Genomic DNA, 14,479 nt, shown 5'->3' on the forward strand with positions numbered 1-14,479 from the left:
AAGTGTCTTTTCAAGGCAGCCTTAAAAGAGTCCAGTGTTGGAGCATGGCGAATCTCTATTGGAAGAGAGTTCCACAGGGTGGGGGCTGCCACACTGAACGCTCTGTCCCCGAAGGTTCGCTTGACTGCCTTGGGGACAGAGAGGAGGTCCATGTTTGTGGACCGCAGGTTCCGTGTCACAGGAGGTTTATGGAGGAGGGATGAGAGGTACTGTGGAGCCAGGGCATTTTGACATTTGTAGGTGAGAAGTAGGAGTTTATAATTGATACGGAACTTGACAGGAAGCCAGTGCAGTTGTTTGAGGGTGGGGGTGATGTGCTGCCAAGGCTTGGTGCGGGTGAGAACTCTGGCAGCTGAGTTCTGGACATACTGCAGCCTGTCCAGGTACTTGTTTGGGACCCCAAACAGGACTCCATTGCAGTAGTCCAGGCGGGAGGTAACAAATGAATGGATGAGGGTCTCGGCCCCTAGTACTACTCATTCCTTCACTTCTTGTTGCATTTGTTTTTGATAAATGCTAATATACTATGCAGAGGCTATCTATAGCTTTATCGTGGAAAAAGATAGGCAAACCCAGTATTGCTCAGTGGTTTAGGGAGCTATTATTGTGTCTTCCTCTGGAAAGAATCACTTATACTTTGAAGAATAAACAAAATATGTTTGATAAAATATGGGGACGGTTTATCCAATATATTACGGTTAATGATTTATCGTTCTTAAACTGAAAATGTCTAATTGTATTCTCTGCAGCTGTTTAGTCTTGTGGCCATAAGGACTCTGTTGTTGTTAACAGTCTAAGTGCCCTTATTTTATTATACTGTTTTGTTTTGTTTTTTCTTTTTTTAAGTAATTGTATTGTCTGATGTATTATGTATTGTTCTGTTTGTACAAAAAAATAAAAATTCAATAAATATATTGTTTAAAAAAAAATATATATACTATGCAGATGCATGTTGATCACATGCAATTAAGTAAAGTATATAATATTCATATACACTGTTTGCTTGTCCACCAATGCTAAGAATGTCATTGTAGCATGTAGTTTAGACTGAGCCAGCAATTCCTAGAAAGGCAGCCTCAGCATGAGACAATGCAGCAAGCAAGCACTCTATTAGTGAAGCGTTTTATATGATTGGTTGAGGATAGAAGCGTGGAGCTGAGGCCGACCAAGTGTTGGTCGCAACTCGCAAGACTGGGATCTGTTGTGCATTTTCTGATAAGATCTCAAATTTAGAGAATCCTCTCTTGGACCAGAGGGGTCACCTGGACACGGATATTAGTAGGTGGGATACCAGGCTTTTGGCAGTGTTGAAAGCTTGGTGACACAAGGCTAGTTGGCAGCACAGTTTCCTGACTGCATGCACAACACTCTTGTCAACTCTAAAAGGTGATTGTGTGTATGCAATTTGTCAGGCAGAGGTTTATAGCCCTAGAATGTCTGTGATCATACATACTGTACATTTCATGAATTCCCAAATACAGTACATAGCCATAGATCGGTTAGCAGTGTGATGCAATGCATAAATCTGCTCCGTGCTGCGTAGCCGCAATTTGCAACACTAGATTATTTTATAATGGGATGAATCTAGAGTTGCAATACCCTCCATTGACATCCCATTGATCCAAATTGCATTTCCGATCTGTTTGTATTAAACAACGTTAAACTCACCAACATTGCCAATTCAATTTGGATCAATGGGCTGTCAATGGAGGGTATATTGCAACTCTATTCATCCCATTATAAGAAATGGGCCAGTCGCCCGGAGAGAATGCCGTCCGTGTGAAGCTCATGGAAAAGTGGAGATATATTCCATTGTTATCGCCCAATATGTCATTTTCTTTCAATACGCCATGAAAGGAAATCATATATCATATCATCAACGCCTTCTTCAAGGATTCGTAACTCACCCCTGACCTCAGGACGAATCCTCGGCTCCACAATTGGCATCTGATTAGATCCCGATTATAACATTCCTTCACACATTTATGTGGCAGTGTTAGTACACATTCACTGTTTAGAAGGTAATGTACAGTATTGTGCTCTATAAGAAAGGGGCAAAGGGCTCACCTTTCCAGCTGTATGCTGTTATGAATCAGTCATGGTCTAGGTCGGACATCGCTGGCATCAGCCATCTTTCTGACAAAGCAAGCTTGAATTTTCTCTTTTGACCTCTTTTGACCTTTCTCAAGAGCTCTTCAACAAAGAAGAAGAAATCTTCACTGAAAGGGAGATTGAAGTGGGAAACAAGATGTATGTAGCAGACTATAAACATACATGTACAAATACAATCAGAGGTGAGGGGCCTTGTACACTATTTGGACAGCTGTGTGGAAAATGGGCATTGGGCCTTTCTGTGTGTAGTGCTCTATAGAGTTGCAGTGTTGGCCTTGAGGTCAAGTGTAAGGAGGTGCTGTGTGATTTCACCAATTTGATTCCCCTCTCTAAGCCTGCAGCCGACAAAGCGGAGCACAAGCAAGTGGGTTCTTTTGGGCAGCATTTGGGAATATGATACATGTTGTATGTCATTGCTCACTTCAGATTTTAAATGAATTTGGAATAAAACAGTGTTTTATTGAAACTCATCCCACATTCTTTCTCCCTGTCAGAGCCTATAGCTACTCCAGGGGTTCTCAACCCGTGGGTCGCAACCCCTCGGGGGGTCGCCAAAATATTTTAGGGGGTCCCCAAATTATTTTCAAAAAAATAAAAAATAAAATAATAAATAAATAAATAAATTTTATTTTCACGATTTTTCAAAAATAGCAGACCTACAAGCTCGTAGCGCGCCACTCGGTGGCGCGCTATGAGCTTGTAGATCTGCTATTTTTCAATAGCTAAATTATAACAATGCTTAAAACACCAAAAGGGGTTCCCGCCCAAAATGGTTTAAGGTTATTGTAGCAGTCAATTTATATTGGGGGTCGGGAGGGGGCGGGGCGGGGGTCCCGAGACATTGCCAAAGCATTTCCGGGGGTCCCCAGCCAAAAACGTTGAGAACCCCTGAGCTACTCCACCACGTCCTTATCCTGACAACTAAGTTGACAACTGGGTACTCGGAACTGGGTAAGACAGCTTTTCATACGCACGCACCTCACATGTGGAACTGTCTACAATCAGTTTTAATTTTTTATTTAAAAGACTTGAAGGATTACTTTGAGATTCAGCTGTACTTGTTCATTTTGAAATGTCTATTATCATGTTTGTAAAACTGTAGGCTATATGTTTACTGTAATCAGTGCATTATTGGAAAAGAGAGCTTGCTCTCAATTGACTTCCCTGAATAAATAAAGGTGAAAGAAAGAAAGAAAACGGCAAAAACTTCACTTAACGTGTGTGTGTGTGTGTGTGTGTGTGTGTGTGTGTGTGTGTGTGTGTGTGTGTGTGTGTGTGTGTGTGAAAGAGCTTTCATGCCTGACTCGGCAAAACCATTCTCTGTGGCATATCTCATATCAATGGCTCTCATGGTGAAGACAGATGGCATGGACCTACCCCACCCAGTAAGAGCCCTTCCAACACACACACTCTAAATCTCTTCCAGTTTGTGCATCATGACACACGCACGCACGCACACACGCACACACACACACACACACACACACACACACACACACACACACACACACACACACACACACACACACACACACACACACACACACACACACACACACACACACACACACACACAGGAACTTCCTTGGTACCATGCACAGATTAATCTCTCTGTCCAGTGATGACTCATAGATCACTTCCTCTCCAAATGTGTGTGTGTGTGTGTGTGTGTGTGTGTGTGTGTGTGTGTGTGTGTGTGTGTGTGTGTGTGTGTGTGTGTGACTGTGTGTGTGTGTGTGTGTGTGTGACTGTGTGTGTGCGTGTGTGTGTGTGTGTGTGTGTGTGTGTGTGTGTGTGTGTGTGTGTGTGTGTGGACAGCAGTATACATGATGTAGTAGGTGTAGTCTCCACCTAAAAGCCACAGCAGCTGTTGCCGACTTCTAATCACGCCTCATGCAGCGCCTATGCTGCCCCGTACATTTAAAACAGGGGCGCTATTTTACATTTTTATTTAAAGGGATAGTTCAGATTTTTTTAACTTAAGTTGTATGAAATACTTGCCATTAATATAGTGGTTGCAACTGTATTAATTGATTGCCCGAGTCCCATGGTGGGAGTTCTGCTCTGGTTTTGGTCAATATTAAGTAGTTCCGGTCATTTTGTGGGGGGCACTGGGGCCACGCAGTAAAAGTAGATGAATCCACAAAATGAACGTAATTTGTATTGTTGAACTATTTCTAAAATATTAGCGCGACTTTCGTTCAACTTTGACCCCTCTATCACATGGAACTATTTTTTGGGCGTAGTGATATGGACACAAAAAACCTAGTTCTGTGTGATAGAGGGGTAAAAAAGAACGAAAGTTGCACTAATATTTCATACAACTTAAGTTCAAAAAATCTGAACTATCCCTTTAACACTATCCCAGGCCATAACCAGCTCAGTGGCCTTGTGGTTAGAGTGTTCGCCCTGAGACTGGGAGGTCGGGGTTCGATCCCCGGCCGGGTCATACCAAAGACTCTAAAAATGGGACCCAGTGCCTCCCTGCTTGGCACTCAGCATCAAGGGTTGGATTGGGGGTAAGTCCCTGCGACATACTAGTGTCATGTCCAGGGGGTGTACTTGTACATCAAGCTGCCTCACGCTACAGAAACAGGAGATAGGCTCCTGCCCTATGGGCCTCATGGCTCGGCAAGGCAGGCCATAACATCAACATCCATGGACCCATATTGGAACTTTGCAACAGTTGAATGGCATTGTAATTGTATTTTTGCCTTGATACATTTGATTTGCACCAAACTGTTATTTTTTCCTTCTTCTGATTGAGTTCTGGGTCCTCCAATTTAGCTAAATGCCTTCGTCTTCTTCTTTATTATTATCTTCCTTTAATAGCATATCAATAGAGCTGAAAAATGAAAACAAACACAATAGCAAGGTTTATTTCAGCTGGTCTGTTTATCTTTATTTTTTACCATTGTACATTTCTATTTTCCTGTTGCAGAATGATGGTAACCCAGTGGTTCTGACACAGGGGTCCTTGAGGGGGTTCCTCAAGGTGTTAATTTAGGCCAGGGTTTCTCAAAGTGGATGTCATCATTGCCATATGGCACCCTACCTTGACACAAGTCCAGGGGTGCCTCAGAATACTTTGATAATATTTGGAATTCATTGTATTGTACTTTAATTTCTGTACACATCATCCATCTCTCCCATATGCTTTTATTTTATTTTTATTCTTTTTTTGTTCCTGTCTAAAAAAAAAAGAACCTGTGGACAAAGAAACACTATTTGAGAAATGGTTGTGTAATATGATTGTGGATGTCCCTAAATAAAGAATTTAAAATATATATATATATATATATATATATATATATATATTTGGAATTCATCAATGTCACTTCAGTTTAGTTTAACCACTTTTAGACCCTCTATAATATAGTCTATATCTTTACAGGGTTAAGCAAATGCCATTTTCGATACGAAGTCAGCTGAGGTCAGTTGTCAAAATTAAATGAATAGCAATCTAATATTGAAAAACAGATGATCTGGGTATTCAAAGGTAAAAGGAGGAATAGCCTTATTGATTTAATTAAAAGTCAACTGCCAACATGTTTTGACCATGCGTGAAGGTCTGGGCGAAAGGACCTTGAAGAAGACCCTGCATGGTCGAAACATGTTGGCAGTTGCCTTTAATTAAATAAAGCCTATTCCTCCTTTTACCTTTGTCTGTTTTTTTTATTGTCTTGATCCTGTTTATAGCCTATATATTGTTTTACTATAGTCACCTTTTTATCTCCTGTGAGCACCTTGCTGTTTTTTTTTCTGATATTAAGCTTATTGACTATAGATATTACTATTATGCTATGTGAATTAATGTAGGCATGCTCTAGCAGCTCTCTCCATACACACACACACACACTGTAAATCGCTCTGGATTAAGAGCATCTGCTAAATGCCCAATTGTAAATTGTGATGAAGGCTTCCCTGTGTCTATTTCCGTAGTGTAGGTTGTTCAGCTTCTCCTGGCTTCACTTTTTCACAAAGGCCTTCTTTAGGCATGCCTGAAGAAGGCAGAAAGGCTGAAACGTTGCTATGACTCTTATTTAAATAAACTTCTTGAAGCAGCAAGTGGCTGTGTGCAGGTCTCTCCTCCTCCTCCATACGTTTGCTGCTCTGCTAGGACCCCGGATGTGTGGAGGTAATGTCTCTAATACACAATGGCTTTTGAAATCGGCTTTGTATTTATTGTGAATTTGTGAGAAATAAATCTGAGAAAAATAGTACAAAAACAATTAAATCAATGCCCATCCTTCAAGTCACATCCTCTTCAATTGTTAAGTGTTTACAAAAAGTGGCAATGATCTGCAACTAGGTCTTATGAGAATAGTAAGAAAAACAAATAAAGTACTCAAGATGGATTCAGAGCTAAACCCTCAGAAATGTTCCTTGACCAAACTTTTCTTCTTCCGGATCTCGAGTGTTCCGGTCCCACTACTCTGTGGTTTATCAATTTCTGATTATGGTTTAGTATTGGGCTTAAAAACGTCCCTTTCACAAACCACCACCAAACTCTTTTTGATACTTCTTTCAATAGCCTTCTTTCAATACTCATGCCAGGAAAGGAAATACATTTCTTCACACATTTATGTGGCAGTTAACCTTCTAACAGTTCACTGTTTAGAAGGTGTAATGTACAGTATTGTACCCTATAAGAAAGGGCTCGCCTATAGAGTTCCAGCTGTATTATGCTGTTATGAATCAGTCAAGGTAGGACATCGCTGGCATCAGCCATCTTTCTGACAAAGCAAGCTTGAATTTTCTATTTACTTTTTTCTTTTGACCTTGCTCAAGAGCTCTTCAACAAAGATTGGAACCATTTAGAAATCTTCACTGAAAGGGAGATTGAAGTGGGAAACAAGATGTATGTAGCAGACTATAAACATACATCCATCATCGTTGTGATCTCTTTATACTTAAACTAAATAAACTTCTTGAAGCAGCAAGTGGCTGTGTGCAGGTCTCTCCTCCTCCTCCATACGTTTGCTGCTCTGCTAGGACCTATACGCACCTGCTGAAAATTAAACCGGGTGTGTGGAAGTAATCTCTCTAATACACAATGGCTTTGGAAATCGGCTTTGTATTTATTGTGAATGTGAGAAATAAATCTGAGAAAAAAAATAGTACAAAAACAATTAAATCAATGCCCATCCTTCAAGTCACATCCTCTTCAATTGTTAAGCGTTTACAAAAAGTGGCAATGATCTGCAACTAGGTCTTATGAGAATAGTAAGAAAAACAAATAAGGTACTCAAGATGAAACAATTAGTACCCAGTACACAATTAAAAACATGATGATGCTCAATGGGATAGTTAACTCCATGTAATGTGCACTGCAGAGGCATACTCTGTTCTGGAATTCCTGACAACTTACTAGTTGCCTAATGTGATATTCCGAAAGCATTCATAAACCAAAGACCTGGGGCCGATTCTACAAATGCCTTCTAAATCAGTTCTTCTCACCCAGAAATGTTCAAAAAATAGCAGATGTACAAGCTCGCAGCACGGCACGAAGTGATGCACTGTGAGCTTGTAGATCTGCATTTTTGAATAGCCAACACAAACATCTAAGATGACACAGATGCTTTCCTGTTTTTAATGGATTAAATTGAAAATACCGGGAAATGAATATCAATTAGACTGGAGCAGGTTTTTTTTTTATTGGCGATAGAGAAATCAAAACAATTAGCCTTGCAAGACAAATAAAGCCCAGCCCAAGTCTTCTTTCATGGTAGCCTTCATGTCCTTATTCTTCCTGCTGTTGTCTGTCAATGCTTGCTTTTGACTGGTAAGAAGAAAAAAAAAACATTTCTACACCGCCAACATTTCTGTGTTTGTTTTGCCATGTTTGTGGCGCATGAGCCAGATAGAGGAAATTAACAGGAAATGTCATCGAGGTACAAAACAGTTAAATGACCCAATGTGCATCGTGTCCTTAAACCCTTCAGAAAAAAACCCCAAAAAATACTTGACCTTGAAGAAAAAAAACACGCACGTTACTCGTGTTGCGTGTTTTTTTTATTCAAGCCTAGTTATCGTCCGGTTTGTCTGAAGGCGGTCCACACGGCTGCAGCATCTTCTCCATCAGGTTAAAGCGGACACGTGCCTTGCTCTCGTTCTCAGAGATGGAGAAGTAGTTGAGCAGGTCAAAATGTCCCATGTAGGAGCAGTAAGAGTCTCTGTGTTGGTTCACCAGCCATTCCCACTTGCTGGTGTCGGCATGGCCTGTTCCAATGTACTTGGACTGCAGATGCTCCAGTTGACTGTGGATGTTGTATCGGTCAGTCATTCTCACTTCGGGCAGGGATTCCTAGATTTCTGATCATAGAGTAAGAAATAGGTCAGTGTGCGGTTATAATTCTATATTTAGGTTAATAGACATGCTATTAGCTATGCACATTTTGTTTTCTTATTGCTATGTTTTTTTTTATATATTCTTGTGAAATGCACAGAGACCCCTTGGGGTGATTTTACTATAAATAACTGAACATGGGCAATGCTCTGAATGAATTAATGATTGAATACCGTACTTTATTAATCCGAAACAGCACGAGGTAGGCTAGAGTCAGATAGTTGAGCTAAAAGGATAACAAAAACGTCCCTAGTCCTGGGGACTTTATTTCCATTGGTCCTATGTTTCCATTGACGGGACTGAATCACAATCATTACGTTTAAAATAGCCATGACTGGCTGGTGAATTGTTTTCATGTTTGTATTAAAGACATGAGATGTGATAGATGTAATACAATCTAGGAGGGAGAAGGTGTCTCGCAATAAACTGTTTCTCAAGCAGTTGCCATGCTAATTAGCCTAGCCTAGTTAGCCTGCTGTTAGCCCAGGCTAACAAACAGCAAGTACCCTAAGGTAACGTTAGTTAACATAATTGCCCGATATTCCTCTTCTGGTTGTAGGTTTCAAACGCTATGCACATCGATTGCCACGAAGGCTTCAAATATAATAGTAAATAACTTACACGATTAGAAGTCACGATCTGCCTTACTCCTTCACGCACAATGATGATAAAATATTAGCCTCAACTTCCGGTAAGCGCCACCGATATCATGCGCCGGAGGAAACAAGTGAACCGGATAAGAGTTCCCTCTCCTCTCCTCTCCTCTCCCCCCCCCTCTCTCTCTCTCTCCTCTCTCTCATTATTATTAAACAGCATTTTGATGATGATGAACAAAAGGGAGACATTAAAAAAAAATAGATAGAAAGAACATATATCAGCAGAGATGTTCATTTGTATTATAATCTCCTTTCTGTGATAACTGGTTCACCATTTGAGTTGTCTTTTTGTTTTATCTTGCTTTGTTGTTTGTATTTGTTCGGTTTCAGACAGTTGAATCAGATTGTGATACTGCAACTGTATTGATCTAAAATCATGAAACCTTGAAGTAATATAATTCACACAGCACGATGCCTTAATAAGATTATTCTGCAGTCTGAAAAAAATACTTTTTTTTTTCCAATGACAGATGTAGCCACTACGACCACAAATGTCCCAAGAAACTAGCTCCTAGCCACCGAGTCTGCTGCGCTCTGAGAGAAAAGCACGGCTGAATTCTTTGTTTTGATTATCCATCCGTGTGGCGTGCCATTATCGTGGTTATAGCACGGCTAGAAATCTGTTTCAACCAATCAGATTGCTTCCTCGAAACGACCTGTATAATCTGCATTCTGCATCACCTCACACTGGCCTTGACCTCAGTCTTTGGAACAGCATATATCTAAATGCCGGAACTGTTTAATGCAATTTATTTGTGTGTGTGTGTGTTACAACAAGCGCTTCCAAACTCCAACACTTAAAAAAAAACACCTGCAAGGAGTTTATTGACAGGAAGTAGCTCATAACATGTCTACACTCTACAGTGGATTTTTATGAAACAAACACTTTGCAGATAGAAAGAGGATAATTCAAGCTTTTCGTACAGCTGCAATGGTGGTGAGTTTGACGTTGTTTAATACAATTAGATAGGACTTTTCTGTTTGGATGAATGGGCTGTCAATACACTGACACCAGGCTAGACAGGAACGCCCAAAAACGTCACATCCGGTTTTAGCCTGGGGTAAGAATTTTCTATGGCTGCCAATGCAACTTGGTCCAATCCTTAATCACATACAGACAAACATCTATGCCGATGCTATCTAACTTGCGGAGGTAGCGTTCCTTGTCCACGGGCAACAGATCTTTCAACGTATGGCATTGCAAATACGTTTGATAATCGCTACTCTGCTCAATATTGTTTTGAAAATGCCGCAAATTGCATTGCAGTGAACGAGCACAAATCACAACTTCCCCCGGTGGTGGGCGGAGTCACAGTTTGAGGCGCTGTTTACGCGCCGTGGTGTCAGTGTATGGGAAGTTGGACCTAGTTAAAGGCTCATTCATAGTCTGGATTTTCGGTGGTGAGGTGACCACCGCTCCGGTGGTGAGCTGACCACCGGAGCTGAAATAGCGTTGAGCGGTGGTGAGTAAAAACAGAGAGAAGGGCTGGGGCGGTGGCGGTGGTTTGCTCTTCACCGCGGCTCGTGACGTCATGTTGTAGTTCGGTGGTCACCTAACCACCGAAAATCCAGACTATGAATAACGCTTTAGCACCTTGCTGGCAAGATGGCCGCGGTCTGCATGAGGTCAATGCCACACTGTGATCAGTGGTGGAAAGTACATTTACTCAAGTAGCCGCTACTGCACCTACAATTTTGAGGTAGCCTACTTTACTCGAGTATTTCAATGTCTTGATACTTTATCCACTTCACCACTACATCTCAGAATCAAATGTACTTTTTACTCCACTACATGTAGGTAATTCATAATGAATTAATCAAATAATGAATTAGAAATCTTCTACATTTTTCTATACAAGCTCAATATACTCACAATGTGTCACGATTCAACACTATTGTAAGCTTATAGATTTTTTGAATAGCCTTTAAGTATAAAATAGGGCATACGTTTTTAATGATCAATAATTATGCATATAGTAATAACATGATGTACTGTATATGATTCTGACACAAGCATGATGAACAATGAGTACTTGGTAGGCTACTTTAAGTATATTGTCATGGCAATCATTTTGTACATTTTGAATTCAGGACCTTTACTTGTAACAGAGTATTTATTTTCCTATATTGTGGTATTGCTACTTTTACTTCAGGCATACCACTGAGTGTGATCATGTTGAGCTACCCATATAATCGGGAAACACACTGACACAGGTGGTCAGCATGCTCCAAAGATTCAAGATTATTAACTGTGTACCATGTACTGTCACTGCAACTCTGGAAGAACGCTATGTTCCCAGGATTCAATGACCCGAGCATATATGTTATGCAGGGAAACAGTAATAGGCCTATCTGAGTAATGATGATAAAGGTGTCCTAATATCTGTTCAGGTTCATGTGGACTGTTTCCAAATGTGCGTGCGTGCGTGCGTGCGTGCGTGCGTGCGTGCGTGCGTGCGTGCGTGTGCGCATGGGCGCATAAGCGTGTGAGTGTGATGTATGTTAGCCCATCACAGGGCACAGTCTGTTACCACTCACACTGGCTCACATGGATTCTATGTCCCGTGGTGATATTACTAATCAGCGGAGACCAGCCCAACAATGCTCAGAGGATAGTAAGCAGTGGGTGTGGTTTTGGACTGACAGACCATCACAGTGGAAAAAACCCTCCTTCTGGGACTAATAAGTCATTTGTTCTCAAACAATTTCTTTGTCAAGGACCCCACATTAATATGCATTATTGCATTTAGCCGCAAACCTCCATCTGAAAATATTTGGTGCCAATACAAGATTTGTGTTGTTAAAATGATTAAAAAATATTCACATTTTGTACACGATTGTTTTGAAAATAGCAGATCACGATCATGATGCGGCACGTTGGGAGCTCGTAGATCTTTATACAAATAGCTGATGTACGATATGGTTAAAGTGGTTAAAGAGATTTTGATGCTATATTCACAAATTTAGCTGGGGACCCCTTGGAACCCCGTCAAGTAAAACGGACTCCCCGGACCCCACTTTGAGAACCACTGACAACTTATTTTCTCAGGCTTATGGCATATAGTTGTTGTTGGTACATTTTGTAAAGCGTCCTTGGGTTCATGAAAGGCGCTATATAAATTCAAGCTATTATTATTATTATTATTATCCAATATTCCGTAGGGATCGTGCTGTGGGTTTCTTTTGACAGCTCTGGGTGCTGGATGGAATTTGAAATGCTGCACAAAGGAGAAGATGCACCTCATATATCGACAGCACTTGATCTCAACTCAGCCTCATCTCATGGTTGCAATATCACAGGATGTCATTACAGCAGTAGTTCTTGTGGTGGTGGTTGTTGTTGTTGTCATGGTGACAGTGGCATGCATGAGCGTGTGCCCGCGGGGAGCCTCATAAATTAGTCTTGTCGAGCTTGTCATCACTTATCGTGATGTATTTCCGAGTAACAGATTAATTACTTGCGGAAGCAGAGCGTGCAAGTAATGTTATTAGTCAGGTGCTACGATGCGTATGTCCCTTAGCAGCATATGATATGACGTCATATGCTTTACATGCAGTAAAGGCCGTCGGGATCGGGAGTCGAACCCGCAGCACACTGCCAGACTCGGGCTACCGGCCAAGGTGGCTGGACCGCTGAGCCACGGCCCAGGCCGCTTATACATCTTTCTTTGAGATTTACATTAGACAATTAAAAATCCGATCTTTTCTCCCCGATTTCCGATCTCCCGATCCGATCAGGACAACCCTATAGCGTTAATGTTAACTTCTGGTTAACACATCTACCCTCTGATTGACCGTTGCTCGACTTGCTTCTCATTTGCATAAAGTTTAGCCTTCCTCAATGTTGCTCAGTGTAGCCCAAATACCATTGGAAATGAATGACTGCCAGTCACTTTGTTGCTGCGTGCCGGTGTGAGCTCAGGGTGAGTTGATAGGAAATAAAGAGGATGATAGATCTTGTTTATTTAGTCCTGTGCACACCAATGCCTGTCTTGTTCCCAGTTATTTCAGTGTGTGTGTGTGTGTGTGTGTGTGTGTGTGTGTGTGTGCGTGCGCGGCGTGTGTGTGTGTGTGCGCGGCGTGTGTGTGTGTGTGTGTGTGTGTGTGTGTGTGTGCGCGCGACGTGTGTGTGTGTTTGTGTGTGTGTGTGTGTGTGTGTGTGTGTGTGTGTGGTGCGTGCGCGCATGTTCGCAGTTTGAAGAACAGCGTTTCCATAGCAATGCAAAGTTGGATGCTACTGCCTTGAACATTTGCTCATTAGCCATTTCCTAGAAGAGCCGAGTCTCCATTAAATGCCTTGCCTATTTTTGTTGCCATGAGTGGTTTTTCACTGGTTCTGAAAATAGCAGGTAATATATTTCTCTGTGACAGTATAACTTGGGCCATTAGGTTTCAGTCACAGGAGTCCAGTTTTCGTCTAACATACTTCTGTGAGTGAAAATCACACCTGTGTGAAGTGAGTGGTGCAACTCCGTGTGGGGGTCCCCGGGGGGGTCCCCGGAAGTTCCATACCCACAGGACCACGGCCAGGGTGCCGGCCCGGTTCCGGCGAGCCGCCCCATGTCCAAAACGGTAGAGAAATGAGAGCGTTACAATGTGGGGGTCTCCGGGGAGTCCCCGGGGGGGGTCCCCGGAACATCCAGACCCCCAGGAACGTGCCCAGGGGGCCGGGCCGATTCCGGCGAGCCGCCTCACGTCCGAAACGGTTGAGAAATGACAGAGTTACCATGTGGGGTCCCTCTACTGTACCCTCTACTGTACTGTACTGTACTGTCCCTGTACTGTACTGGCAAACCCGAAATCATCATATATACAGTTAATATGTGCGTGTGTGTTTGTGTGTGTGTTAGGTTGAAAAACAACCATGCTATTTTCGTCCAGCCAGCCAGCCAGCCAGCCAACCAGGCAGCCACACACATAGCTCCGTAAGGACTCAAAAATAGAGAGAAATAAGTTTCCATCGTGATTGGTGAAGAGGCGCTGAATATGGTCATATGCACCAACATAAAAATAAATATGTTAGGGCCATGGAACTTATCTTATGGAGGGGTACAGATAAATGAGGTCACAGAAGTCAAACTACTAGGAATTAAAATACAAAATAATTTATCATGGACAGCTCATACCACAGCTATCTCTAAAAAGGTAATGCAAATGGGAGGAATGGTTGGGCGAATTGCAGGGCTTCTATCTGAAGAGACGTTGAGGCTAATATCCCGTAGTCTGATTTATAGTCACGTAAACTATTGCTGTGCAGTATGGGGCAACAGCTCAGACCGATATGAGAAGACTGCAGATCACACTAAACAAGGCAGCTAACAGAATGGGATGGCCCACAGCACTTGAATGCATAAGAAAACAG

General features: G+C 42.0%; 1 protein-coding gene and 1 long non-coding RNA gene across 2 annotated transcripts; one reads left to right on the forward strand and one right to left on the reverse strand.

The window, feature by feature from the left end:
* The first annotated feature begins 5,958 nt into the window (after positions 1-5,958).
* On the forward strand, positions 5,959-8,016 carry LOC306930694. Its single transcript, XR_013790918.1, has 2 exons — positions 5,959-6,194; positions 7,070-8,016. It is a non-coding gene; the product is annotated as an uncharacterized lncRNA (long non-coding RNA).
* On the reverse strand, positions 7,750-9,223 carry sf3b5 (splicing factor 3b, subunit 5). The gene is made up of 2 exons (XM_079511792.1): positions 9,083-9,223; positions 7,750-8,427 (listed from the first exon to the last, which is right to left on the reverse strand). The coding sequence occupies exon 2, from the start codon at positions 8,396-8,398 to the stop codon at positions 8,138-8,140; it is 261 nt and encodes an 86-aa protein (XP_079367918.1). The 5' UTR covers positions 8,399-8,427; positions 9,083-9,223; the 3' UTR covers positions 7,750-8,137.
* Between the last annotated feature and the right edge of the window lie 5,256 nt (positions 9,224-14,479).

Source organism: Electrona antarctica (assembly GCF_951216825.1).
Source record: "Electrona antarctica genome assembly, chromosome: 10".
In the NCBI taxonomy this organism is placed as follows: domain Eukaryota; kingdom Metazoa; phylum Chordata; class Actinopteri; order Myctophiformes; family Myctophidae; genus Electrona; species Electrona antarctica.